The sequence below is a fragment of the Trachemys scripta genome, chromosome 6 (genome assembly GCF_013100865.1).
Source record: "Trachemys scripta elegans isolate TJP31775 chromosome 6, CAS_Tse_1.0, whole genome shotgun sequence".
NCBI classification, from domain to species: domain Eukaryota; kingdom Metazoa; phylum Chordata; order Testudines; family Emydidae; genus Trachemys; species Trachemys scripta.
In genome coordinates, this window is record NC_048303.1 from 49,309,483 (window position 1) to 49,335,796 (window position 26,314).

Genomic DNA, 26,314 nt, shown 5'->3' on the forward strand with positions numbered 1-26,314 from the left:
ATCTTATAAACTAAGTGGAGCTGAGATCAGTTCTTGGATGAGACCTTTAGAGCCTTTTCTATACTAGGATTATTTAAAATTGCTAATGCCAGTGAAGCTGAACCCATATTAGTGATGGTGGGAAATTTTTGCAAAATTCTCCATTAGCTGGAAGAAATGTTACTGGTGATTCAGAAGGTGGAATTCTTTCATTTCATTCAGGATAGCTCTAAGACTCTTAGAATGATGGATAAAAGGACATGTAGTTTGTAAAGCAATCTGGGATTCTTCTGGAAGAAAGATGTTTATAAATGATCAAAGTTGCTATTGTTAATCATTATGACATATTGCTACTCTTTAAATGCCAACATTATTAAGTGTGTTCAGTGATGTATTAGATACATCCAGTCAAATTTGATACACTTGTTAGAAGTGGCTGAACATACTGGGCTAGAGCCTAGCTTTGTAGAGTTACTGTGAAGCAGTGTAGCTCTACTGAAGTCAATTGAGCTACATCAAATTGTACCATCTGAGGATCTGGCCCACTGTTCCAAGCAATTCCTGATGTCCTATTTGTTTGAATGGACATTCAAAATAGATGCATCTTAAAAATGTTTTGATTAAAAACTAGAATGATATAAAAATAATGTGCACCCATTAAATTGATTAAAAATGGCTAACTGATAGGTCTCAAAATGTAACTGTAAATGGGGAATCGTCATTGAGCAGTTGCAAGTTGAGGCTAGACAAATTCAAACTGGAAACAAGGCGTACATTTTTAGCAGCAAGAGTAATTAACCAGGGGAACAATTTACCAAGGGTCATGGTAGATTCTCCATCATTCACAATTTTAAAATCAAGATTGGATTTTTTTTTAAAGATATGCTCTAGCAATTAGTTGGGGAAAGTTCTATGGCAGGTGTTATACTGGAGGTCAGACTAAATGATCATAATGGTCCCTTTTGGCCTTAGAATCTATGGTCCAGTACCAGCAAAGGTACTTAAATAACCTCAGACAGCTGCCTTGTTGGGTTTTGACTTGGAGGACCCCTACAAAATAAAACATACAGAAACTGACTAGTGCTTCCTGTGTGGACGCATATAAAAATAAACATATAGTTTAATAGCCCTTTTCAGCCTTTCCCCTAGATTTAATCAGTATATTAAGTCCATTGAATCCTGCCTGCATCAAATGAGCATGTGTTACAATTGGTGGACTATACTGTGAGTGAAAGCAATAGTTTCAAAGGAAGGAGGGAGAGGTCTCTGCGGATTATTATTTACCCTAACACAGTTTATACAAACCTGGACTCCTGCTACCAGTCATATAAAACATTTAAGGCTTGATTTTTCAAAACCTCAGAAGCCTAAGGCTGTCTGCAAAAAAAAAAAGAAGAGGATGTAATTGCATGTCTAATTTGTATGTGCATTTGCTGCAAATACACAAGCAAATATGTTTGTATGCAAATGGCCAGTTTAACTGGCTGTATTTATACCTACATACTCATTTGCCCGGTCATAAGCAACTTTGTGTGACCTTGGGTTTCTGAAGTTCAGAAAATCAGGCCTCTATGAGTATGTCTACACTGCAATAAAAGACCCGTGGCTGGCCCGGGTCACCTGGCTTGGGCTGTGGGGCTATAAAATTGCAGTGTAGATGTTCCGGCTTGAGCTGAAGCCCAAGCTGTAAGACCCCACAAGTGGGGGAGGGTTCCAGAGGGTGACAATTTACTATTTGTAAAAAATGAGGACAATAATCCATCTTTTTGAGATCTGTGCATAAAAATGCTATGTAAGTGCAAAATATTTATTATCATGCTCCTCAGAATATGATAGGACATGTTATTTAATGGCTCCATTTGTATCCTACCATGGTATTAGGCATTAAAATATAACAGTGGGGCAAAATATAATAGGGTTACCATCGATCCTTATTTCCCCGGATATGTCCGGCTTTTGCATCTCTAAATAGCCATCCGGGAGGAATTGGTAACAAGGTTAAAATGTCTGGGTTTTTTTTCTCCCTTGCCTCCCTCCTTCCCTTCCATGCAGAGTGCGGCTGCTGATTGGGCGGCTGGGCCGATTGAGCTGCTCCCATTGGCCTCCAGCAGCCAGAGCCCTCCCCTGCTCCCCCTCCCTCTGTCTGCAGCCCTGTGTAACACACAAACCGACCCACCGGGCAGCGTGTTTTGCAAACACGTGGAGCCAGAATGGCAAGGGGAGTCCGGGGTGGGGCAGTCAGGGAGCGGAGGAGTGTTGGATGGGTCCCTGGCCTCCACCTGCCACCCCCCATCTGTGCGTCCCCCCCCCGTGGCCCCTCCTTCCCTGCCTCTCCCTTGCCTGCTTGTACTGCCAGAGCCAGCAGAAACTGCTGTCTGCTGCCCCCGGGTCCTAGCATCCCCCATCCACTAATGGGAAGACAGGCTGCCCTTACCCTGCCCTTCCACCCTAGCCCTGAGCCTCTCCAATGCCCCAAACCCCTCAGCCCCAGCCCTCATTCCCCCGCACCCTAATCCTCTACCCCAGCCCTGAGCCTCCTCCTGCATCATGAACCCCTCATCCCCAGCCAGGGCCCTCATCCCCCCACATCCTAATCCTCTGCTCCATTCCTGATCCCCCTCCTGCATCATGAACCCCTCATCCTCAGACCCACAGCTCTCACCCCTGCATCTCCTCCTATCCCCAAACTCCCTCCCAAACCCCCTCCCCCTTCCCACACACCCTCTCCTGCCCTCAAACTCCCTCCCAAAGCCTGAACCCCCTCCCTTTGCATCGCCTCCTACCCCCAAACTCCATCCCAGAGCCTGCACCCTTCACCCCCTCCTGCACACCCACCCCCTACCCAGCCCGGACCCTGCACCAGCACCCAAACTCTATCCCAGAGCCTGCACCCTGCACCCCTCCTGCACCCTAATCCCCAGACCTCCTCCCACCCAGAGCCTTAGGCAGGTGTGGGGGGGGGTGTTCTGGGCACCAGCAAAATTTCTACAACCCTGCCACCCATGCGAGTGGATAAGGGTCGGGGCAGTAAGGGGACAGATACGGTCCTAGGGGACAGTTAGGGTGGGGATTCTCAGCAGGGGGCAGTCAGGGGACAAGAAGCAGGAGGGGTTGGGGTTCTGAGGGGGGCAGTCGGGGTGGGAAGTGGTAGGGAGTGGATGGGGGCGGGGCGGGGCTTCCCCCCCCCCCCAGTGTCCTCTTTTTTGATTGTGGAAATATGATAACCTAAAATATAATGGAAAAGAAAATGAAAAATCTCTGCAAAAAAAGTTCAACTGTTTTTTTCATAACTCGCCTGGGGGCTCCTGCAGATTTAGGGGGTTCAGGGTGGCAGATGGAATCCTTGCAGATTTCTTGCTCTTGTCTATATCTCACTAGTGAAGGCCTCTCTCAGCAGCCTCTCTCTTCTTGTCCTTGTCTCACTGGCTGGTATGGGGGAGGGGCTGTTTCCATGGATCTTGTTCTATTTGTTTTTATTTGTTTTAGCTGCAAGCCTGGCAGACTTTTCAGGTATTAGGGAAAAACAGAGAAAGCAAGTATGGAAAAATGTATGTTTAAAATCCTGAGCTAGATGTGGGGAGAAGCAGCTGTTAAAGATGTAGGTAAATGTAAAGAGGAAAGGAGCGAGAAATTGTAATTCACATTTTCATTTTTATGCAGACCCTCCCTTGGTGCAGGCATTATGATGATAATAAATGGGAGCTGCTCCTAATGTGGGAATAATGCCACTTTATTGAGCTTTCAGTCCTTGGAGATTTTATGTTGGCAATCTAATTGATTTGTTCTCTCCGAAATCTGAGCTCTCATTGATTAGCCCTTAAATACAGCATTTGTAGAAAGATTGGGATTTAAAACTGCCTATCTTATATCACGATCATTTCTGGAAGTTAACCTCACAGGCTTTCTTTCTAACTGAACAGGCTGCTCCATCTCTCCACTGCTGCTCGCAGTCTCTGGAGTTGAACTTTCAAAGTGGGTCTCTGATTCTGCCCCCAGTTTGCCTGCCAGGAGTAAAAAGGAACAAGGGCGAACTCCTCTGAAAGGAGGGATATAATTAGTTGGTTGAAAAGACTAAAGGTTTGTGCTTAGTGCAGCTCAGGACAGGAGAGGGAAGAATGGCTTTGAGCCACGGTTCTGTGCTTCTGATTTGAGACTGGCAAAATGGCTTCTGAAGTACAGCCCGAAGACTGCTTTAAGCTACATAAGCCAAAAACTGAAGCACTGTGTACCCTGGCCCCACCCTACCATATCCCCTAGTCATATGGGAGAGGCTTTACACCCCCTGAGTATTCCCCTACTTGAGAGAAGTCCCTGGGTGCTGTGTAGCTCTCTAGTTGACTGGAACTGCTTCAGCATGCCAAAGCCTCTGGAAGAATGGCCAAAGATCTCACCATAAGAATTCGGGTCCACATCCCTGTGCAGGTGAGCAAAGTGGAGAGGATGCAAGAAGATCCCATAGTGCCCTCTGCATAGTCCCTATGCAGACAGATGCTAGCCATCCCAAAAGGGGGCATTGAGGAAGGAGGAAGAGGTTGGGTGCATAGGAGTGTAGCCGTTGATCCACTGCCCTTGCATACTGGTAATCAGTGCCAAAAGTATTCGTGCTTGGGCCATGCAACTCGTGAAGACCCATGTGTAGGATGCAGTTTGTGACCAAAACCTAAAATGAAGGACACAAATGAAATATTCATTTGAGAAACTTAAAATGCTGTGGTAGTCACTCTAGTCATATAATTGACTCTTTCTATAACCTCTATTTTGTTATTCTTTTTTTCTGATGTATATGATTTTCAGCAATAAAAGTGAGGGGTTTCACCAAATTTGTGTTGTGCATAGTTAACTTTAGGACAAAAATGAGGGACATTTAGAGGTATGTCTGCACACTGCCTCTTAATCAGGACCGTGCTTACCAGACAGTTGAGTTCTTTGTTTGCTTCCCCACAATGCCAGCTTTGCAAATCTTTCCCCCAGTCCTCTATAGTTTGGGCACCTAACATTGATACAAGTCAACAAAATAACTGCCCCTGTTTTTTAACAACTCCCCCCTCACACACACACACTCACTCCATCAGTTCCTATTATTAAAAAGTTAAATCAAACATTTGACCAATGAAATCCTTCAGTGTTCCGTGAAGTTTGCCAAATGCAGCTGTGACAGACTATTGGAGGGCACAGGTTCCAAAGGCATGAGCCCATCACTGAAAGTCTGCTTTGATTTGTAGGCCACAGTAATGTGACAGCTGTATTATTGGAGCCCTTCCTAGTAACACCAAGGGATTTTGAAGCATAATACACTGGCAAATAGCCAAGCAGTGTTGCAGCCCAGGGGTGTGAAACAACAGATCTGTTTTCTTCTAATTAAATTACTCCCTTAACAATTAAATCGTTCCTTAAATTTTTCTCCATAAATGTAACAAACAGGTAATTGATTAAATGTCACTCTTGTGCTCACTCAAAAATGAGTTCTTTTAAATTTTGGATACAGCAGAATACTTTCCTTAAGTGCTCTTGCCTACAGACACTGCTTCTTCTTCCTGTAATTATACTTATTGTGTTTGCCAGATGTTCAGTGACAACACTGCAGTGTTCTAGTCTGTTTTCCAGTTGCTTTATTTGCTCCTAGGACAACTTTGTTGTTGCTTTTTCTTTCTTAAAACAAATAGACTCAGGGAAAAATCCTTTACAAATTTAGCACTTTTAAAAATCTTGGACAATAGATTTTGCCTTCTCTCTCCCTGTCCAACTGAAACAATGGAAGTCCTGTGATTTAATCTCCTTAGCCCCAGGGGGTTTTCTAATTGTTGCAGCCATTACACAGGCTTATACATACTGATGTTCTCCTCTCTATTCATCCTGTAGGCTCCTTTATGTCCATTGGCTCCTCACTTGAAAAGCAAGAGTCTTATACTCTAAGAATAGGTGAAGTTTACCTTCTGGATCAGAGTGAAGAGAACAAAGCATTTTCTAAGTTCCTGTACAAGTCTTACAAATGACCAAAGGCTTTTTCTGAACATTGAGAGAGCTACTTTAAATTGGCACCAATATTAACTCTTAAATGCTGCCTTATTTAGATATTACAGTGATTAGCAACATGTACATGGGGGCGAGATGGTCAGTCATTGTGAATGCACTCATGGACTTACTGCAAAATGAAGTTTGAAAAATGAAAATGAAGTGCTGTCATCATCCCACTTATTTGCTGCCTTACCATGCCTTTTTCTGTTTGCACTGAATGGCAGAGTTCATCTACAAAAGTGAAACTGTTTTAGATCAGGTCAGCCATCTATCAGAAGTGCAGACCGTTGTGAGGCATGAATCCAAATCAGTGTCAAAATGACATTTTTGTGAAGGTTAAAAACCAGCCAGCCAGCCAGCCAGCCAGCCAGCCAGCCAAACAGTTTCATATAATTCTCACTGAATGTGTTTTCAGACTGAGCTATATAAACTCAATATCAAGTAACATATACTGTTAAAAAACTGGACCATTAGTGCATACTATTAAGAATAGAACCCATTGGGCCAGATCCTCAGCTGGTGTAAATCAGCATACACCTCTGGCCCCTTAGCATCAATCTGCATGAAGAGAGTTTTTAAAAACAACTTATAAAATGTGCAGTATGTTTTCTAAAACCCCAGAACCTTAGATGTTGGGTTGCATTTCTCCTTTAAATACCAGAACCAATTTGTTGTTGCCTGTGAACTGGCTCCCCCTTAGACTCCTAGAAATTCTGTCTAGTAATTCCTTTTTGTGAATTAAGCAGCATGTACAATACTCCAGGGTACATCTACCCAGTGTCTTTATTACTGTGTATACTTCAGGTACATTACAACATAGCAGCAATCAGGTGGAGTGGGTTTCCTGGCTCAGCCTTTTATACTGCTTGCTTTCTTCACAGAGCTATCCAGCTGGCGAGCTAATGACCTCAGTAGCTCATCAGGCTCCCTACAAATCCAAATCCAAACTATCTAAGTCCCTCCTGCTTTAACTACACCCAGTACGCTTGAGGGCATTCTGTGCCAAAAAATGAAAATTCTGCACACAATATTTTAAAATTCTGCAAAATTCTGCAAATTTTATTTATCAAAAAATGCGGCGGCTCCATCGTGGCATTGGGAAGCAAAGGCCATTGGCTGCACAGAGATGGGAGATCATTGTGCAGCTCCCACCTGGGACATGGACTCAGCATTGAGGCTGCACCAAATCCTGATAGTGCAAGGACTGGGTCTACTCCAGAAACACCCAAGGGCCCTGCCCCTCCATGCCAAGTGCACCAGGTATGGGCAGGCAGACTCAGCAAGGCAGAATCCAAGTGGAGAGGGTCTTAGTGTGGGAGGATCCAAGTGTGGATTGAGAGAGTTCTGTGTGGGGCAATCTGGGCATGGGCGGCTCAGTGGGGGATCTGGGTACAGGGGGTGATCTGGTGCACAGAGGCTTGTTTGGGGGTTCTGAGTGCAACAGTAATGGGACTCAGCAGGGGTCCAGTGAAGGTGGTTGTGGGTCAGTGGTTGGGTGTGGGGGGATAGAACTCAGCACGGGGGACTGGGTATGGGTGGGGAACTTTGGGGAGGGTCCAGATGCTGGGGGAGTGGGACAGAGATCCAGGTGTAGCTGGTTGGGGCTTGGTGGGCTGGGGATCCAGGTGCAGGTGGCTCGTCGGGGTGGGCCAGGTCAGGGGGAGTGGGCTCATTGGGGAGGGGTCTTAGTCCAGGGGAGGGAGAAAAGAAATCTGCAGGGGACATTCATTCTGCGCTTGCGCAGTGATGCAGAATTCCCCTAGGAGTAACCCAGTGCCCTGGGAGTTCTAGGTTACCAGGATGCTTGCTTCCAAAAGTCTCCATTTATAGCTGCTAATAGCACCCTGTCACACTGTCCCATGCCTGCGTGGGTATCTCAAGGTAGAGCTCTGCAGTATTCCTCTGCATGCCACTCTGGGCATGGGCATGTTGGGACTGTGGTTAGAGACCATGCACAGAAATAATCCACAAAGACAAAGCCCCACATATGTTTGTAGAGCTCAGGCAGCACAAATGGCCTGTAAACCTGCCCTAATTGTACACAGTAAATTCTCCAGGTTAGGGCAATTCCTAGGGGACATAAAGCTAGCATAGCTGGCACTACGCTTTGCCATCTTAGCACCTTCCCAGCATGGGAGTTGTGTCAGGGTCTTGTCCCACTTAGGTCCCGTGTCAAACACAGCTTGGCCAGACCTGAAGAAATTTGGAGTATTTCCATTGTTTCCATTATGCATGTATACTGCTGCAATGGAGACCAGATTCTGATCCTGTTCTCTGTCTGTGCCATTGAATTAATTGATGTAGAAAGGATTAGGGTGTTTTACACAAGATTTTTTTATTTCAACTGGAAAACTTCCTTAATAAAACATGACAAGGGTAGAGAAATGAGGTAATTCAGTTTAAACTGAATGGAAGGATAAACAAAAACAGGTATGCAACTACGGCCCTTGATTTCAAAAGAGGAAACTTAAAAAAATGAAGGGAATTAGTTAAGGAAATGGACTGAACTGAAGAACTCAAGGATCTGAATGTGGGATGAGGCTTGGAATTACTTTACATCAAAGCTGCAAAGCTAGCTGAAGCCTGCATCCAAACAAGGGCGGCTCTAGCTTTTTTGCCGCCCGAAGCATGGCAGGCAGGCTGCCTTTGGCGGCATGCCTACGGGAGGTCCGCCAGTCCTGCGGCTTCGGCGTACCCACCGCCGAATTGCCGCCAAATCCGCGGGACCAGTGGACCTCCCGCAGGCATGCATGGAGCGCTGGTGCCTGGAGCCGCTGCTGCATCCAAAGCAAGGGGAAAAAAATCATAGGGAATGAACAAGCATCTTAAACAGGTTATTACTAGAAAGCAGAAAGTCTACAAGGAATGGCAGATGAGAAGGATTAGCAAGGAAAGCTACCTTTTGGAGGTCAGAAAGTATAGGGAAAAAGTGAGAAATGCCAAAAGCCAAGCAGAATTGAACCTTGCAAAGGAAATTAAAAACAATAGTAAAAGGTTCTATAGCCATATAAATTAAAAGAAAACAACGAAAGAAGAAGTGAGACCTCTAAACCCTGAGGATGGGGAGGAGATTAAAGATAATTTAGGCATGGCCCAATACCTAAACGAATACCTTACTCCATAAGGGTAATGAGGATTTTGGGGCTAATAGCAAGGTGGGTAATAGAAATGAAGATATAGAAGTAGAAATTAGCACATCTGAGGTGAAAGTCAAACTCGAACATTTTAATGGGACCAAATCAGGGAGCCCAGATAATCTTCATCCAAGAATAGTAAAGGAACTGGCACATGAAATTGCAAGTCCAATAGCAAGGATCTTTAATTAATCTGTAAATTTGGGGGTCATACCCTATGACTGGAGAATTGCTAATATAACAGCTATTTTTAAGAAAGGGGAAAAAAGTGATCCAGGAAACTACATGCCTGTTAGTTTGACCTCAACTGTATGAAAGGTTTTGGAAGAAATTTTGAAAGAGAAAGGTCATTAAGGACAGAGAGGTAAACAATAATTGGGACATTGTACAACATAAAACATGGTTGTACAAAAGGTAGATCACACCAGATGTGGCAAATTGCCGGCACTATTATGACAGGTCCTGCGCTTTCTCCTCTTGTGGGGGGGGGGGGTTCAGGGCACCATTTCTTGCCCCTGATCTGGGGTATCAACTATCCCACTACCGTCCCAGAGAAGGGGAGAGGAGAGGGAGGGACCCGGGTCCGCTCTCTATGTTAGGTACCAGCCCAGGGGCACTAGGGATAGTGGCAAACCACTCAAACTAGTGATTCACTTCCCTCTCTGGTCCTTCAGCTTGTGGGGCTTCCTGCCCTCTCTCTGCTTGGGCCAAGTTTCTCCCAACCCCTTGTCTCTGTGGAGTCCCTCTGCTCTGCACAAGCTGGGTTTTCCTTTACCTAGGGTCTTGGTCTTCTGGCCCACCACAGCACTTCTCCAAACTGCTCTCTGCTCCAAAACCAAACTACTCTGCTTCAACTCCTTCCTCTGTCTGATTGAAGCAGGGGTTTTTATCAGGTGACTGGCTTCAGGTGCTCTAATTAATCTATAGCAACCTCTCTTCCCTCTGCAGGGAATAAGGCTCTCATCATCCTGGGGCTTACATATCTCCCCTCTATCACTCTCCTGCTGCCTCTGCTCCATGTCCCCATCAGGTTCCCTTCATTTGACCCTTTGACCTCACTCCTGTCCCTGTTCTTTTATCAGTTGTCCCCTGGAATTGCTTGGTTTCCAGGACCTGTGGAGTTCCTCAGGGATTGGTCTTGGGACCAATCTTATTTTACATTTTCATTAATGACCTTGGTACAAAAAGTGGGAATGTGCTAATAAAATTTGAGGATGACACAAAGCTAGGATTGCTAATATTGAGGAGGACCAGAATATCATGCAAAAAGATCTGGATGACCTTGAAACCTAGAGTAAAAGAAATGGGATGAAATTTAATAATGCAAAGTGCAAAGTCATGCACCTAGGGACTAACAACAAGAATTTTTGCTATTAACTGGGGATTTATCAGTTGAAAGTGACAGAAGAAGAGAGAGACCAGAATGTAATTGGTTGATCACAGGATGACTATGAACCACCAATATGATACGGTCATGAAAAAGGCTAATGCAATCCTAGGCTGCATCAGGCGAAGTATTTCCAGTACAGATAGGGATGTGTTAATACCATTGTACAAAGCACTGGTAAGACCACTTCTGGAATATTGTGTACAGTTCTGGTCTCCCATGTTTAAGAAAGATTAATTCAAACTGGGACAGAGCAGAGAAGTGCTAGTAGGATGATCAGAAAACTGGAAAACCTACCTTACAAGAGGAGATTCAGGGAGCTTGACTTGTTTAGCCTAACCAAATGAAGGCAGAGGTGAGATAAATACCAGGAAGGGAGAGGAGTTATTTAAGTGCCAATAGCAACAGAAGGTCCTGTGGCACCTTTGAGACTAACAGAAGTACTGGGAGCATAAGCTTTCGTGGGTAAGAACCTCACTTCTTCAGATGCAAGACATCTGTACTCCCAGTACTTCTGTTAGTCTCAAAGGTGCCACAGGACCCTCTGTTGCTTTTTACAGATTCAGACTAACACGGCTACCCCTCTGATACTTAAGTGCCAATGTTGACACAAGAACAAATGGATATAAACTGGCCATCAACAAGTTTATGCTTAAAATTAGATGAAGGTTTCTAACCATCAGAGAAGTGAAATCCTGGAATATCCTTCCAAAGGGAGCAGTGGGGGCAAAAAACCTAACTGGCTTCAAGAGGGGATGGTATGGTGGGACTGCCTACAATGGCATGTGGCCCATTGGTGACTGCCTGTATTAAAAATCCCCAACAGCTAGAGGTAGGACACAAGATGGAGAGGGCTCTGAGTTACTATAGAGAATTCTTTCCCAGTTATCTGCCTGGTGGGTCTTGCCCACATGCTCAGGGTCTAACTGACTGCCATAGTTGGTGTTGGGAAGGGATTTTCCCCAGGTCAGATTGGCAGAGAACTGGGGGCTTTTCGCCTTCCTCTGCAGCATGTGGCATGGACCAATTGCTGGTTTAAACTAGAGTAAATGGTGGATTCTCTGTAACTTGAAGTCTTTAAACCATGATTTGAGGACTTCAGTAACTCAGCCAGAAGTTATGGTTCTATTACAGGAGTGGGTTGGTGAGGTTCTGTGGCCTGAGATGTGCAGGTCAGACAAGATGCTCACAGTGGCCCCTTCTGGCCTTAAAGTCTATGAATCTATGAATGTATACCATCTATGGTTCACATTCAGACCTCTGATTATGACAATTAATTCCACAGAAGCCACTGAAATTACACCAGATCTGAATTTGTTCTCATGGGCAAAATCATTTCTAAAAATTATAGACCTACTTTAATCTGCACTTTGCCACATTCGAGTTCATACAGAAAATAATGGTCTTTTCCTGCTTCTCAGCAAAGTTTAATGGCAAATAACTGTAGTGAAATCGCATATTACGAAGGCTCCATCATTTCTTCATAATATATTAGAGTACATTAATGAGCACATAATTAAATATTACAATAAAATTAAAATTTCAAAATAGAAGAACAAGCACATTGTATAATATATTTACCTTGTTTTTTATTAAACACAGAGATTTATTTGCTAGTTCATAACTCTTAGTAATGTGTAATTGATACTTCAGTGATTAATGAGGTTCCACTATATACACCTCTACCCCGATATAACATGACCCAATATAACACGAATTCGGATATAACGTGGTAAAGCAGCGCTCCAGGGGGGCAGGGCTGCGTGCTCCGATGGCTCAAAGCAAGTTCGATATAATGCGGTTTCACCTATAATGCGGTAAGATTTTTTGGCTCCCGAGGACAGCGTTATATCAGGGTAGAGGTGTAGTATTTTTCAAAGATCATCATGCAGCATCCATTGTTGTTTAACTTTAAAGGCACGGGGATAGGGGAAGAATGATCTTGAAGAGTAAAAAAAAATAAAAAAATGTATGCCCATTGAATGTTAGTACACTTTTTCAATCATAAGAATGTAAGAGTGGCCATACTGGGTTAGACCAATGGTCCCTCTAGTCTATGATCTTGTCTTCTGACAGTGACTGGTGCCAGATGCTTCTGAGGCAATGAACAGAACAGGGCAATTTAGCCATTAGTTCTACTCTTAGATATGCATGTGCAGCTGCTGCTGCTGTCAGTGGGATTTGCACTTATATTGAGAACAGAATTGGCCCCTAACTAGAACTAAACTTTTTTTAATGCTCTGAAGTTTTTAATTTTTATTTTCTAAATTCTGCCAATTGTCATAATCCGGAATCCACAAATACAAGAAAGCTTTATGTAGTTTGTAATATTTTTAGTACATAAAAGAAAATATAATTGTATGGAATATAAAAAGTGACCAATCTTCAGATGTTTATAAATAGTATTACTATATTTGTAACTAATCTGGGCTGCAGAGACAGACATCATGTAGAGATCAAACCAGGGACCTCCTTCACCAAAATCACAGGTTTCTACCACTTGAGCTAAAAGAATTTCTCCAACTCTGAGTAGTAGCAGGCAGTTATCTAGTCATTAGTGGCCATCACTAGAGGGAGACATGATCATACTTACTACTGAATATCTTGTAACAGCATGTTGTTATTATTGTACAAAGAGGGAGTCTCATTTTTTTTTATTATAGTTGTATCAGAATAATATTACTGTATAATGAATATAGCAAATGTGATGCAACTTGTGTCACTACCATGAGTTTGTTGTCTTTGTAGGTGTTGTGTTTCACTATCGTGCTGCAACCAGTAGATATACGCTGAATTTTCAACATGCTCAGCAGGCTTGTTTGAACAATGGTGCTGTCATAGCAAACCCTGATCAGCTGAAAGCTGCATATGAAGATGGATTTGAGCAATGCGATGCTGGTTGGTTGTCTGACCAAACTGTTAGGTGAGTTGTTCAAATTGTCTTTTGACAGCATTTCCCAAAATTAATTGGCTTGAGCTGTTCATACTTAAAATGCAATAAAATGTTAATGTACTGTAACAATAAATATTAACTTACTGTATTCCAGATATCCAATCAGGCAACCCAGAGTTGGCTGCTATGGAGATAAAATGGGAAAGGAAGGAGTTAGAACATATGGATTCCGTCTTCCCAATGAAACTTATGATGTATATTGCTACGTGGATCACCTGGAAGGTAAGATTGCAACATAAATAAGGGGCTCTTTGAAAGCTAAAATAATTGGAGAATCTAACATGGCAAGACAGTAAAATAAGAACTTTTGTATAAAAGTATCAGAGGGGTACCCGTGTTAGTCTGGATCTATAAAAAGCAACAAAGAGTCCTGTGGCACCTTATAGACTAACAGATATATTGGAGCATAAGCTTTCGTGGGTGAATACGAAGTGGGTATTCACCCACAAAAGCTTATGCTCCAATACATCTGTTAATCTATAAGGTGCCACAGGACTCTTTGTTGCTTTTTGTATAAAAGACATCCTAGTCATTTTGCATATGAAAAAGAATGGTTGGATGAAATGAACCTGTAGTTTGTGGTATAGCAGGCCTTAATTAAAGGAGACTGTGGAGGTGGTGGTTCCCAAATGGGTATTCAGGTTTGGAGCTTCTATAGTTAGTGACAGTAATCCTTAATGCAAAACTGCTATTGGAACATGTCCTCACATTTTTAGAATGTTAAAAAAAGAAACAAACATTTCTTGAAGTATCTAACATTTGAATGTACTGCATAGAACTAAAGATGCATATATTTTACGTATTAACTATATTATGGTTCCTAAAGTATATAGCTAAGGTGCTTACCTATTTGTAACTCCAGAATTAGGTAGATATTAAGTGACAATCCAAGCTTAATGTTGAATTTTGGAAATAAAAGGCTTTCACAGTATAACATAGCTCTGAGACATGTGCAGCATGTTTAGCAAAACTGTCTTTGATTCCACAATATGACATCAATTCATGTGAAATTTGTCTGTGGAAGGCCTCCCAGTACAGTACAACAGCTGTGGGTCCATTGTGTGGGGGATGGGCAATGATGAAGCATGAGAACCAAGGGACTTTGAACCCCTGTCTATAGCAAAGTTAGATTCTGTGCCAGCTCTATGAAGATCAAAACAGCATGGATTTGGGGGAGAGTTGTGAGATGTGAGGGTCCAATGGCCACAGATTCCCACATCATGTTGTGATCCCTGCATGCCCTTACTTCAGCCGATAGGCTAGTATAGCAGCTATAGTTAGCATAGCTAACTACCCTGCAATTCTCTAGTGGGATTGGGGCGTATTTTAGATACTAGATACCTCCATGCTTAGACACTATACTAATTGACACAATATAAACATTTAAGATGTATTTAACGATAGATTCTCCCCCCGCTCTCTCCACCTCCATGTAGACTTATACTCAGCCTTTGTGCTGTGAATTTTACCCTATATGCAGAAATCCACAGTAACCAGACATACGGCTGTCATGTTTCAATGCTCTGAAACAGTATGAGACTTTCACTTTGTTTCCCTGTGAGTAGAGTTTCATTCAATGAAGTTTCTATTGTTCCATCTTAACACATTACCACAGCCGTCAATTCCAAACTATACTCTTTATGGACATCCACACAATGTGCAGCGGCAGTCAAAAAAGCGAACAGAATGCTGGGAAAAATTAAGAAAGAGATAGATAATACGACAGAAACTATCATGTTGCCTCTCTATAAATCCATGGTGTGCCCTCATCTTGAATACTGTGTGCAGATGTGGTCACCCCATCTCAAAAAAGATATATTGGAATTGGAAAAGGTTCAGAAAAGGGCAACAAAAATGATTAGGGGTATGGAATGGCTTCCGTATGAGGAGAGATTAATAAAACTGGGACTTTTGAGTTTGGAAAAGAGATGGCTAAGGGGAGACATGATTGAGGTCTATAAAATCATGACTGGTGTAGAGAAATTACTACTACTTCTCATAACACAAGAACTAGAGGTCACCAAATGAAATTAATAGGCAGCAGGTTTAAAACAAATAAAAGGAAGTATTTTTTCACACCACACACAGTCAACCTGTGGAACTCCTTGCCAGAGGATGTTGTGAAGGCCAACACCATAACAGGGTTCAAAAGAGACCTCGATAAATTCATGGAGGATAGGTCCATCAATGGCTATTAGCCAGGATGGGTAGGAATGGTGTCCCTAGCCTCTGTTTGTCAGAAGCTGGGAATAGGCAACAGGGCCTGGATTACTTGATGATTACCTGTTCTGTTCATTCCTTCTGGGGCACCTGGCACTGGCCACTGTCGGAAGACAGGATACTGGGCTAGATGGACATTTGGTCTGACCCAGTAGGGCCATTCTTATGGTCTTATGTTCCTCAGCTGGCATAAATTAGTATAGCTCTGTCAAAGTCTGTGGAACATTGAACTAGCTGAACTGTATGTGTCTTCAAATTTAAATAAAGGAATAATAATTACATGATAGATTGTAAGGTTTTGATTGTTTTTATTTTATATTTCAATTATTGTCTAAAATTCTCATTCTGTTCTGAATATCTATATGGATAAAGACTCTGCACCCACTGCAGTCAATGGGAGTGTTGCCATGAACTTCGGTAGATGCAGGATCAGGTCCAAAATAGCGCCAGAAGAGAACTATTGAAACTATGCCAGATTTTACCTGTTATATTAACTGTTCAGAATATTATAGTCACTTCCTGGTGATAAGAGACAGTAGTATTGTTATTGCTTTAAATAAGCATCAGTAATGTGCGTTTAGTGCATACATCGTTGAAAGGCAAAAATAAAGTGCACATGGCAGTAGTGCAGTTTTTCTGAAATTTAAAAAAAGCAAGTGCTCATGAAAGATGCTTGACTGAGGGTAGCATATTAATGGGGGAAGTTTCATGACTGCTCGTTGTTGGCTTAACTCTGCTTCCATTCACATCAGTGGGAGTTTTACCATTGACTTCAATGGGAGTAGATTTAGGCCAACACTGAACGCTTGTGAAAAGTCCAACCTAAAGTCCTCCAGCTAGTCACATTGCAGATAAACAGCAGCAATGTCAATGGGCCATCATCCTAATCTGGAGAGACCACTGCTAGGGGTGAGTTAGTAGTTCAGTCTCTGTGGCCCATTCAATCCTTGGTCTCTGTAATGGGATGGCTTGGCACTTTATGGGCTAGAGGCCTGAGGGCAGCCAACCCTGATTTCTAATGAGGTGCACCTGAGCAAGGATCACCTGATTCTCCTATAAAGAACAGAAGGAAACTGCCGAGTGAGAGTTCTCAGAGGGTTCTCGGGAGAACAGAGTGGATTATTGAGGTTGATGGGTGAGAGTAGGCTCCAGCAGGGGCACCTGGGATTTGCGGAGTGAGACTACAGGCAAGAAAAGCATGGGAGTGACCTGACAGGAATGTAATGGGGTGGACTTGAGGAAAGACTGGAGAACTTCATTTTGAATGTTTGTTAATTTAATAAATCAGAACCTGAGAAGGGGTGTGAATGGACAAAAGGGTCTGTGAGTCATGGAGAAAGCCCCTTGAAGGTGGAAACTGATGCAGGGGGCTGTTGGCCATTAGGAAGTGCTCAGGAGGCATCCACCTGGTGACAGTCTCTGTGCTGAGATTGCCAAGAAGAGTACCAGCTAGTGCCAATCCTGGTAATGTTCTTTTGTGGTGAAGACATTTTTTTCTTTAGGAATTGGACTGAGACCACATATAAGTCACCAAACGGCAGTCACATATTACTCATTATTTGAAATGGGCTAAATCTGAACAAGTAAAAGCCTCAATACCCCATTGCCACCCCCCCCCCCCCACATACCCCCAAGATATTCAGGTAACATTAACAGCCCCTTGTTTCATAGATATTCCTGCTTTTTCTTGTAAAATATAAACATTAATATAGTATTGTTTCTGGGCCAGCTCTTCAGTTAGTGTAAATCAGCATAGCTCCATCAAAGCTAGCTGAGGATCTGGCCCTATGTTTTAAACATATTTCATAAGAAATATAGGATTTGAGTGTGGCTAGATTAACCGTGGAAGAGCACCATGGATTATGGAATTTCCTAACTTTCAAGGGCTTGATTTCTCAACCTAAACAATGCATTAATGCTATTTTTTTGCTTGTGGACAAATGAGCTTGTAGCACCCACGGTAGGTAAGGGTTGCAAAATAGTTTCCATTATAGTCTTAATAGATTTCAAGCCCAGAATATATCATTATGATCATCTAGCCTGAGATTCTTCTATTTTTGTATGGGCTAAAGTTTTCAATGAAATGGAAATGTCCAGGCTCAGAAAAATATAAGAAAAATCTACTCTAGGATCTGAGTATGGATATATGGCATCAGTATTATATACTGCCATCAGTATTGTATCCTCTCATCTATGGAGGAAAACATGTCCAAGAAGATATAGAAGGTGAATGGTAATTCTTCATACCCTTACCAGCATGTCCCTAAAAATTTAGCAAGATGGTGGGCTCTTTACCTTTTCACAGAAGGGTTAAAGAACCATGATAGTGCTCTGCTTCTACAAAAATGGTTGCTAGAAGGAAAAGAGGTGATTTTGAATTCAGGAAACTACATAGCACAAAAGAGAATAAACGAGTGAAACCATTTGCCCATGGAGAATTTGATAAACTGCAGATAGAAGTAATTTATGTGGAGAGTAAACATTGCATAAAAGGACATTTTGTTTTGTTTGCTGCATAAATAACACATGAATTCCATGGAAACAGACCATAGCTTTTAGGATTTGAAGCCACATAGTGTTTATTATTGCCCTGTTCATTTAGGGTCTGATTCTGCAACAGGCTGACTGAGCTTCTCTTGTGAGGTGCTGAGCACTCTCAACTCCCATTAAAGACAAAGGGAATGGAGGGTAGTCAGTACCTCACAGAACTGGGCTCATACAAGATATTTTCCATCTTAATTATGATTTGGAACCAAGAACAGGCAGGTACTATTCTAAGATGTTGATTAAGGGCCAGATCTACTAGCCTTATTCACATTCATACCTTACTTCTGTAAGGATTTCTGTGTCTAGATCAGGGGTGGGTAAACTACGGCCTGTGGGCTGGATCTGGCCCCTCAGGGCTTTGGATCCGGCCCGCGGGATTGCCCCCCGTGGCTGCTCTCAGAAGTGGCCCCCAGGCTGGGGGGGGGCAGAGGGCTCCACATACGTTGCCCTTGCCCCACAGCTCCCATTGGCCGGGAATGGGGAACCGTGGCCAATGGGAGCTTCGGGGGAGGTTCCTGGAGGTGCAGCAAGGGCAGCTCAAGCAGAGCCCTCCGCCCCTCCTCCCCCAGGGGCTGCAGGGCTTCCTGGAGTGGTGCAGGGCTGGGGACAGGACAGGCAGGCAGGAAGCCTGCCTTGGCCCCAGTGTGCGCCGCTGCCACCCTGGAGCCGCTTTAGGTAAGTGGCGCCGGGCTGGAGCTCGAACCCCTCCTGCACCCCGCCCCCCAACTCCCTGCCCTAAGCCCCCTGCCCTGCACCCTGCACCCCTTCTGCACTCCAACCCCTGCCCTGAGACCCTCCCGCAGTCTGCACCCCTGCCCTGAGCCACCTCCTGCACTCCACACCCCTCCTGCACTCCAACTCCTTTCCCTGAGCCCCCTCATGCACCACGCACCTCTCCTCTGCCCCAATCCCCTTCCTGCACACTGCACCCCCTCCCACATCCCGCACTCCAACCCCCTGCCCCGGCCTTGCATACAATTTCCTCACTCAGATGTGGCCCTCGGCCCAAAAAGTTTGCACACCCCTGGTCTAGATCCTGGGGTTATAGGGTCTTGGCTGACTGATACCTCTGTGTTGCCACTGGGGAGCAAGGCAAAGCAACACCCAACAGTTACTGGAGGGTTAGCACTGCAGGAAGTACTGCCTGAAGAGGTCAGTGCAACAGAATCCTGCAGCCCTCTGATTAACCCACGCAAACTCTTTAAACCAGGAGCATCTGAGCCACAGTGGAGACTTTGGCTTGCTACAGCCTCAGACATCATGTTTTGTCCTGTCTTGCTCCTGACTCTTGCCTTCGAACCTGGCCTGTCTTAACTTTGATGCCCATTTCCTGATGACTTGGTAGCTAGTCTTGACTCCTGCTTTTGACCCCGACCCAGCAGACATTATTGGTCCAGCTGCCTATGCCCTGGCTATTATAACTTCATGAGTAGTATTACTGAAGTCAGTGGGACTACTCATAGAGTAAGGAGTTGCTTGAGTGAGGGTATTGGAATCTAGCCCATAATAAAGATGCTCATCTTGGAAATGTTCACTCAATAGTTGGGAGCCTTGTGTCAGGGGCAATGTTAGACCAGATGGTCTCATAAAAGCATGGAAATATTTGCAATAGACTTTAGCTGAAATATGTACTGAATTCACATTATTTATTTGATTAGTTACAGACAAAGATGTGTATGAGCAAGCGGCATTTCAACTTTCTTTTTTCTTCCTTTCTGGCTTTATAAAATTACATTGCCTGAGACATGAATTTCTAGATGCAACACAAACAATTAGCCTAAATTAAAACCAGCCATCTATGCTAAATCTTACCATTTCCTTATTCAGAGAAAAGACGTAGAGATTAAAGGCTGTGCATAATTATGAATAAAATATTTTGAGTTTTGTTAAAAAAAACATGGGGGAATTATTATGTAGGTTTCAAACTTCAGAACTATAATAATGAAAAACTGTTTCCAATCTCTTTTTTATCAAACTAGGTGTGGGCATGGTGGCTTATAATAGGCTGATTTACACTTTTTATAGTTCATTTCACTTCATTATGCGAGATTTTGAATATGTTTATTAATATACCAGTGCTTACAGGTCTCATAAATGGGCTATTAATTTAGATTCAATTCTAAAGACCTTGCTGTAACCTCATTGCCTGCTTAACTTCACTTCCATCTGAAACAAGTGTCCAACTAGCTATATTACAATGCCTATTGATTTGAAATGAATGATTAGAAAATGAGTCTTCCTGTTCAGCTCCCAGATAAGTATGAATTTGAAATTTGGGAAGTGCCAGTGAAGTCTAAGTGAAGTCCCTTCACCATTGCCCACTGATGAAGTGGAAGGCTGGGGGATGTGGTCCACTGGCCAAAGCCATGTAGAAGCCATGTATGTGTAACACGCAAACAAGGAGTTGTGCTAGGAAATTTTTTTTGGGGTGGAGGTTGGGAAGATTCCAAAACCCCTTTCCCATGACACACCTTTTTTTCCCACTTGGTGTAGGGAACCAATAGAAAACCAGATGGCCTTTCAACATTTTCCATTCACTCTTATATAGTTCTTGCTGTTGTCACTGAAATTTGTGTAAGAATAAAAAGGAACATCCTTTCAGAATAAACCTTCATGCTTAGGGTATTCTTCTGAGAACTCAAGGCCTTCTCCAAAGCCCATCTAAGTCAATAGCACTCTTTCTATTGATTTCTATAGGCTTTTTAGGGTTGCCAGGTGTCCAGTTTTTGACCAGAAAGTTTGGTCAAAAGGGGAACCTGATAGTGTCCAGTCAGTACTACTGACTGAATCCCAAAGTCTGGTTACTGCAGGTAGGAGAGGCATGGAGGAGGCAGATCATCACCCATACCAACCCCTACTCAGCTGGGGCCACATCCTACCGCTTTGGGCAGCTGCAACTTCTAGTCCCAGCTCTGTAGGCGATTCCCTCCTGATCTGGGCAGAAGGGAGCGGAGGTAGGAAGAGGAGGAGGAAGAGGGAAAAGCAGCAAGCAATGGGGGTGGGGAGGAGGAGGAAGAGGAGTGAATGGGGCGCTTCCTGTGAGTAAGGCACACATGAAAGAGATTTGCCTGAAAAGCCTGTGGAGGGTTCAAAATTCACTTGGCCCCTATCAACAAATAAGAACCAGTAAAACTGTGGTGCTGGGTCACAGCTGCTACTTCTGAGTTTAATGAGGTGCAGCTCACCTTAGCTTTTGGGGGCAGGCCTGTGGGGAAAAAATGTCTCCTACCAGCTCCTCCAAATGTAATAAATTCCTGTCTAGCATTCTCACATCACTTTGCACAGAATAGGACTAAGAGCTTTGGGGAAGGTTAACAAGATAATATTTTGATGCCTGACTCCTATTGATATTAATGGAAATTGGGCATCCAACACTTAGATGACTTTGCAACCCTAGGGACTGGTTTCTGATTTCAAGGCTATCTGTGAAAGTGGAACTGCTACTGAGATTGCCTGCCACATCTGTGGTTGAGAGACACACACAGACCGTGGGAGCTGGACTAGGAGTTCCGACTGATAAGCAGGGCAGGGCAGGCTCTGGTGAACCCGCACAAAGCTGGAACCTCCCAAGCGTGCCTGGAAAGACACAATATATGTGAGGAAGAGGAGTTAGCAGGCCAGAGTCTGATTAACATGATCAGGCAACCAACTGCAGACCTAAATGAGCCTGCACATGACTGGGACTGCCCAATATGTGAGCTGAGCTCAGGCAGGGACAATATTTGTGAGAGGTTGTTGCAGGTCATCAACTTACAGCAGCTGGAGGGGTAGCAGCCCTGGAGTTGCTTCCTGCAGGAGCAGGGGAGATGTCAATTTGTTTCTTTCGGCCCGAAGGCTTGATACTGACCAAAGCCCCAGCTACACAACAGAGAGACTAAGGCCCAAGGCTCCACTATACCTGTAAGGACTATCTGAGCCCATAGACCCTCTCCCACCAGTTCCAGGAGCCATGGTGATCAGGGCTTGAGGCCACCAGGGACCTCCGTCACCCGAATGGGAGAGCTGTCGGCTTCCCAGTGTTGGAGTAGCCAACCTACACCCAGTAAGCCAGGCCTGTACCCAGTAAGGGACCCTAGATCTTCACAGCGAGCTCCAGTTCCACCAAGCAGCTAAAGCTTGTGGGGAGACTTTTGAGCATTTTTGTTGTTTTTACCTAATTAGTTGATATTTAGTGTTTATTGCTGTGGGATTGGTTGGTTACTAATGTATTCCATATCCCAACTTCCCTTACCAGTTCTCTTTCCCTGCTTTTAATTTACCCCTGTCCTGTCAAGGGATAAAATGTTTTTTTTTTATCCTTATCTGTTCGCCTTTGATTTCCTGTATATATAGTAATGTCCTAGAGGTCATTGAGCTGTCTATTAGTTTACGCACCCAGCTACTAGGCAGAGGCAGTGAACACAAACAACCCCCTGGTCCTAAGGTGGGTCACTGAGCCTTGGAGGAGGGCAGAATAAGGAGCTCTAGCACTCTTGGTAGAGCAGAGGTGCCCCCAGAAGGGGCTATGGCAGATAAGACAAACACAGGGATACCTTTCTTGAGACTATAGTGTTCACTTCATGAATGTTCTCTGTACAGGTTATAGGTATCACTGTTGGTTAGGGATTGTATTGTACACCATGGGGGAGGGCCATTGCAGCACCTCCAGGAACTAAAAACAGTGGTGGGTAATTACTGCGGACCCTGGGACCAGTAAACAGATCCAGAGATGCTTGCCACCCCCTGATGGGGGTTTGGATATACTGATTCTGGCTGTCTTCAAGAACCCTAGAAGACAAAGGAAGAGCCTGGGTAAAGGGCCAGCTTGAACTGACAGAGAGCTCTTCATTTTGATAAAAAAAGATGACATGCCTTTTGTCCAGAGAGAAGGGAAGGGCACCCTGTGGAAGGCTTGGAAGGACTGGAACCTGCCAGGGACTCCTAGGAGTGAGGGTGGGGGAGGCACTGGTAAGCTTAAATATGCATTAGACCCTGCTATTGTTTTATATACTTTCTCTATAAAACTTTTCTCCTAAAATCATGTACTTTGCTGTGGACAGAGAACCTCTTTCCTCCTCCTTTGGAAAAGCTGTTTGCTTATTGGTAACAGCTGGCATAGCCTTTGGAGAGGAAGCAAAGCACAGGGGCTGGACAGTAGTCAGACCGGCTGGAATAAATACAGTGAAGTACAAGGAAGCTGTGAGACTAAACCCCTGGTCAGAAAGTAAAGGGTCACAAGTCTTTGCCCAGAGAGAGGTGACAGCTAGAGCTCGGAGATTGAAGAGGGAATTCCTTGAACACACCATGAAGGGGGATCAGAGGTGCAGTTACCCCAAAACTGTGATAGGGAGGGATAGCTCAGTGGTTTGAGCATTGGTATGCTAAACCCAGAGTTGTGAGTTCAATCCTTGAGGGGGCCACTTGGGGATCTGGGGCAAAAATCAGTACTTAATCCTGCTAGTGAAGGCAGGGGGCTGGACTTGATGACCTTTCAAGGTCCCTCCCAGTTCTAGGAGATAGGGTGATATCTCCATTAATTTATTTTTATTTTATTTTATTTTATTTAGGGCTGCATGGGGGAAAGGATAGAATTTTAAAAAATGAAATGTGAGATTGCCCTTAGCATTTCTAGTTTTCCCACATTGGTTGGTGTTGGAGAGGGAATAGACACTGACATCATGGGTCCCAAATGCTGACTCTGATGGCTGAGAGCCATCTAACCCCTTCTATGAGGGGCTTTGGATTACTGAGTTTGTGCAGTGTGAGGACTCTCTGGATGTGGTTCTGTCCCACCCTTATTTTCATACTTGCTTTTAAAGCATATGGTTCATGAAACTCACCCACTCACTCTCCTGACTCAGTGAGACTTTTTCTAGTGAGGGTGAATAAATGAATTAAGCTTCAAAGGAATGAAACTTGTTACAAATCCACCTGATAAGCCTGTAGATCCAAAGCTTATTGGCATAGCAGTGGTAGTGAATCAGCCTTTGTCTGCAACAAAAAGCTTGGCTTCCCCATCTAGCTTGTTGTATTTGACAGAAAAAAAAAAAAAAAAAAAAAAAAAAAAAAAAAAGAGCAGCTTTGGTCAGGTGTTTTTTAAAACTAAGCAATGCAAATACTCACAACAGGAAAATCCTGGAGATTCTTTCAGTGCTCTGACTGCCAAGAGTAGGGAATCAACCTGAGACTTGATCTAAGAAAGGGGCCAAGAATAATACACGTTGCGTTATTGTCTGTAATCAAAATATTGTCATGGTTTCCATTTCGCTCTTGCTATTGCAGGGCACGGTGAGAGATAGTTTTTCTTCCATTTCTGCTCCAGGCCCTGGGTTTGCCTTAATAATTTTGCTGAGTTACCTCTCAGCATGAACTCCAGCTATCAAAACATTACAGATTGCATTTAACTTCTTGGCATTTTTTTTAAAGAAGAAAAGTTGTTTCTTCATTGCTTTGGTGATGGGGGCTATGTCATCCACTCGCCCGCCAAACGAGTTTTCTGTAAGTGTGAAAAAAGTGCACTCATAATGTTTTGGTTGGGAAACCTTGGAGCTTCCAGATAGCATAATTAAGCAGCTCATGATGTGTGATGGCAGTAATCTCCCTGCTAAGTATGAGACTTAACGCCCTCACGCACAAGGAAGGAGTTATTTTGAGAGAATACACTGCTAGTTAAACATATTTTATTAGTTTCATTAGCAACTTTTAAAGCTTCTTAGAAGAAGTCTATAAGGGCCAAATTCTTCTTTCTGTTTGGTAGGCCAGAGAGGATAAGATAAGTGCAAACAGCAGCCAAATTTGACCAGTACCAGGGGAAGCCAGGACCAGCACCTAAGTGAACTCCCTCTCCCAAATCCCACTGATGGCCTCTCTGCCAATTTTGAAATAGGAGATGGGGTGCAGAGCCTGAGCACATCTGCTCTATATAGCATCATTTCCTACCACACTTTTGGGATTTCCATATGAAATCCCTAGAGGAGTTAAATGAGTTTATTTTCAGCATTAACTCTTACTCTTCACATTTACCTCTCCTGTGCTAAGGGAATAGCACGTGGAGAAGACATGCTATTCCCTGGTACTGGTCAAATTTGGCTGCTGTTTGCACTTATCTTATCCCCCCTGACCTACCAAACAGAAAGAAGAATTTGGGCTTTATAGACTTCCTCTAAGAAGCTTTAAAAGTTGCTAATGAAACTAATAAAATATATTTAACTAGCAGTGTATTCTCTCAAAATAACTCCTTCCTTGTGCGTGAGGGCATTAAGTCCCTGAGTTTCAAACACTGCGATTAGGTATGAAATTCATATCCAGTGTACTGTGCAATCAATATGTACAAAGTATTTTCTCTAAGCTCTGTGAGTGATGGGTCTAAAAGTAGAATCACTGTCTTTTAAATTCTTATTTATCCTGAGCTGCTTACAGTAAGTACAAAATAAGTAAATAGATATTTTATTTCTAAAAAGGCAAACTTGCAGATTTACATAGTCCATGTAAGCTAATACACACTAATGACAGGCATCAGTACAGTACATAGATATGCATCAGAGCGTAGAATATTTTCTCAGGGGCAATGGTGACTCTTGAGTCATTTAAAAGTGACCTAGTCAAGACACAGAACCGTAAGTGTAATATTCCTGACTTGGCCTAGGGATGGGCTAGGTAACCTAATCGGTCTTTTTCTGCAGCTCCATCTCTCCAGAGAATTTTTTTGAAGTTTTCAGTATCAGCACAAGTGTCTGGAAAGTTTGTACAACACTTTGTGTCCACACTTACTTACTTTTAGTGTTTCATAAGTGTTAACTAATAACCAATGTGATTGGCTCAGCTCTGAGCAAGTCTTGGGAATGCCTTCAGTACATCAGTTGATTTCAAATCATTTCAGTGCTGCTGTAGATGGAAAGCACAGGCACTGTAGCTGCTATGGGATAGCCAGCCCCACTGCTTCATCCTACAATGTATTCCCTTCCCCCCCCCCCCCAGTGTACTCTGATTTCCACCCACCACCAGCCACCTGGCAGGTCCAAGAGCAGATAAGTGGTGGCTGGGATGGAGAGGTGGGTGATTTCTGCTTAGCTGTTTTCCTGGTATAATGTATAAAATCAA

General features: G+C 43.6%; 1 protein-coding gene across 1 annotated transcript in view; it reads left to right on the forward strand.

The window, feature by feature from the left end:
• The first annotated feature begins 10,572 nt into the window (after positions 1-10,572).
• VCAN (versican) overlaps positions 10,573-26,314 on the forward strand; it is a 103,065-nt gene continuing 87,323 nt past the window's right edge. The window contains exons 1-3 of the mRNA XM_034774107.1: positions 10,573-10,651; positions 13,264-13,438; positions 13,563-13,690. Of these exons, the coding sequence (XP_034629998.1) occupies positions 10,573-10,651; positions 13,264-13,438; positions 13,563-13,690 (382 nt within the window). The remainder of the gene's footprint in view (positions 10,652-13,263; positions 13,439-13,562; positions 13,691-26,314) is intronic.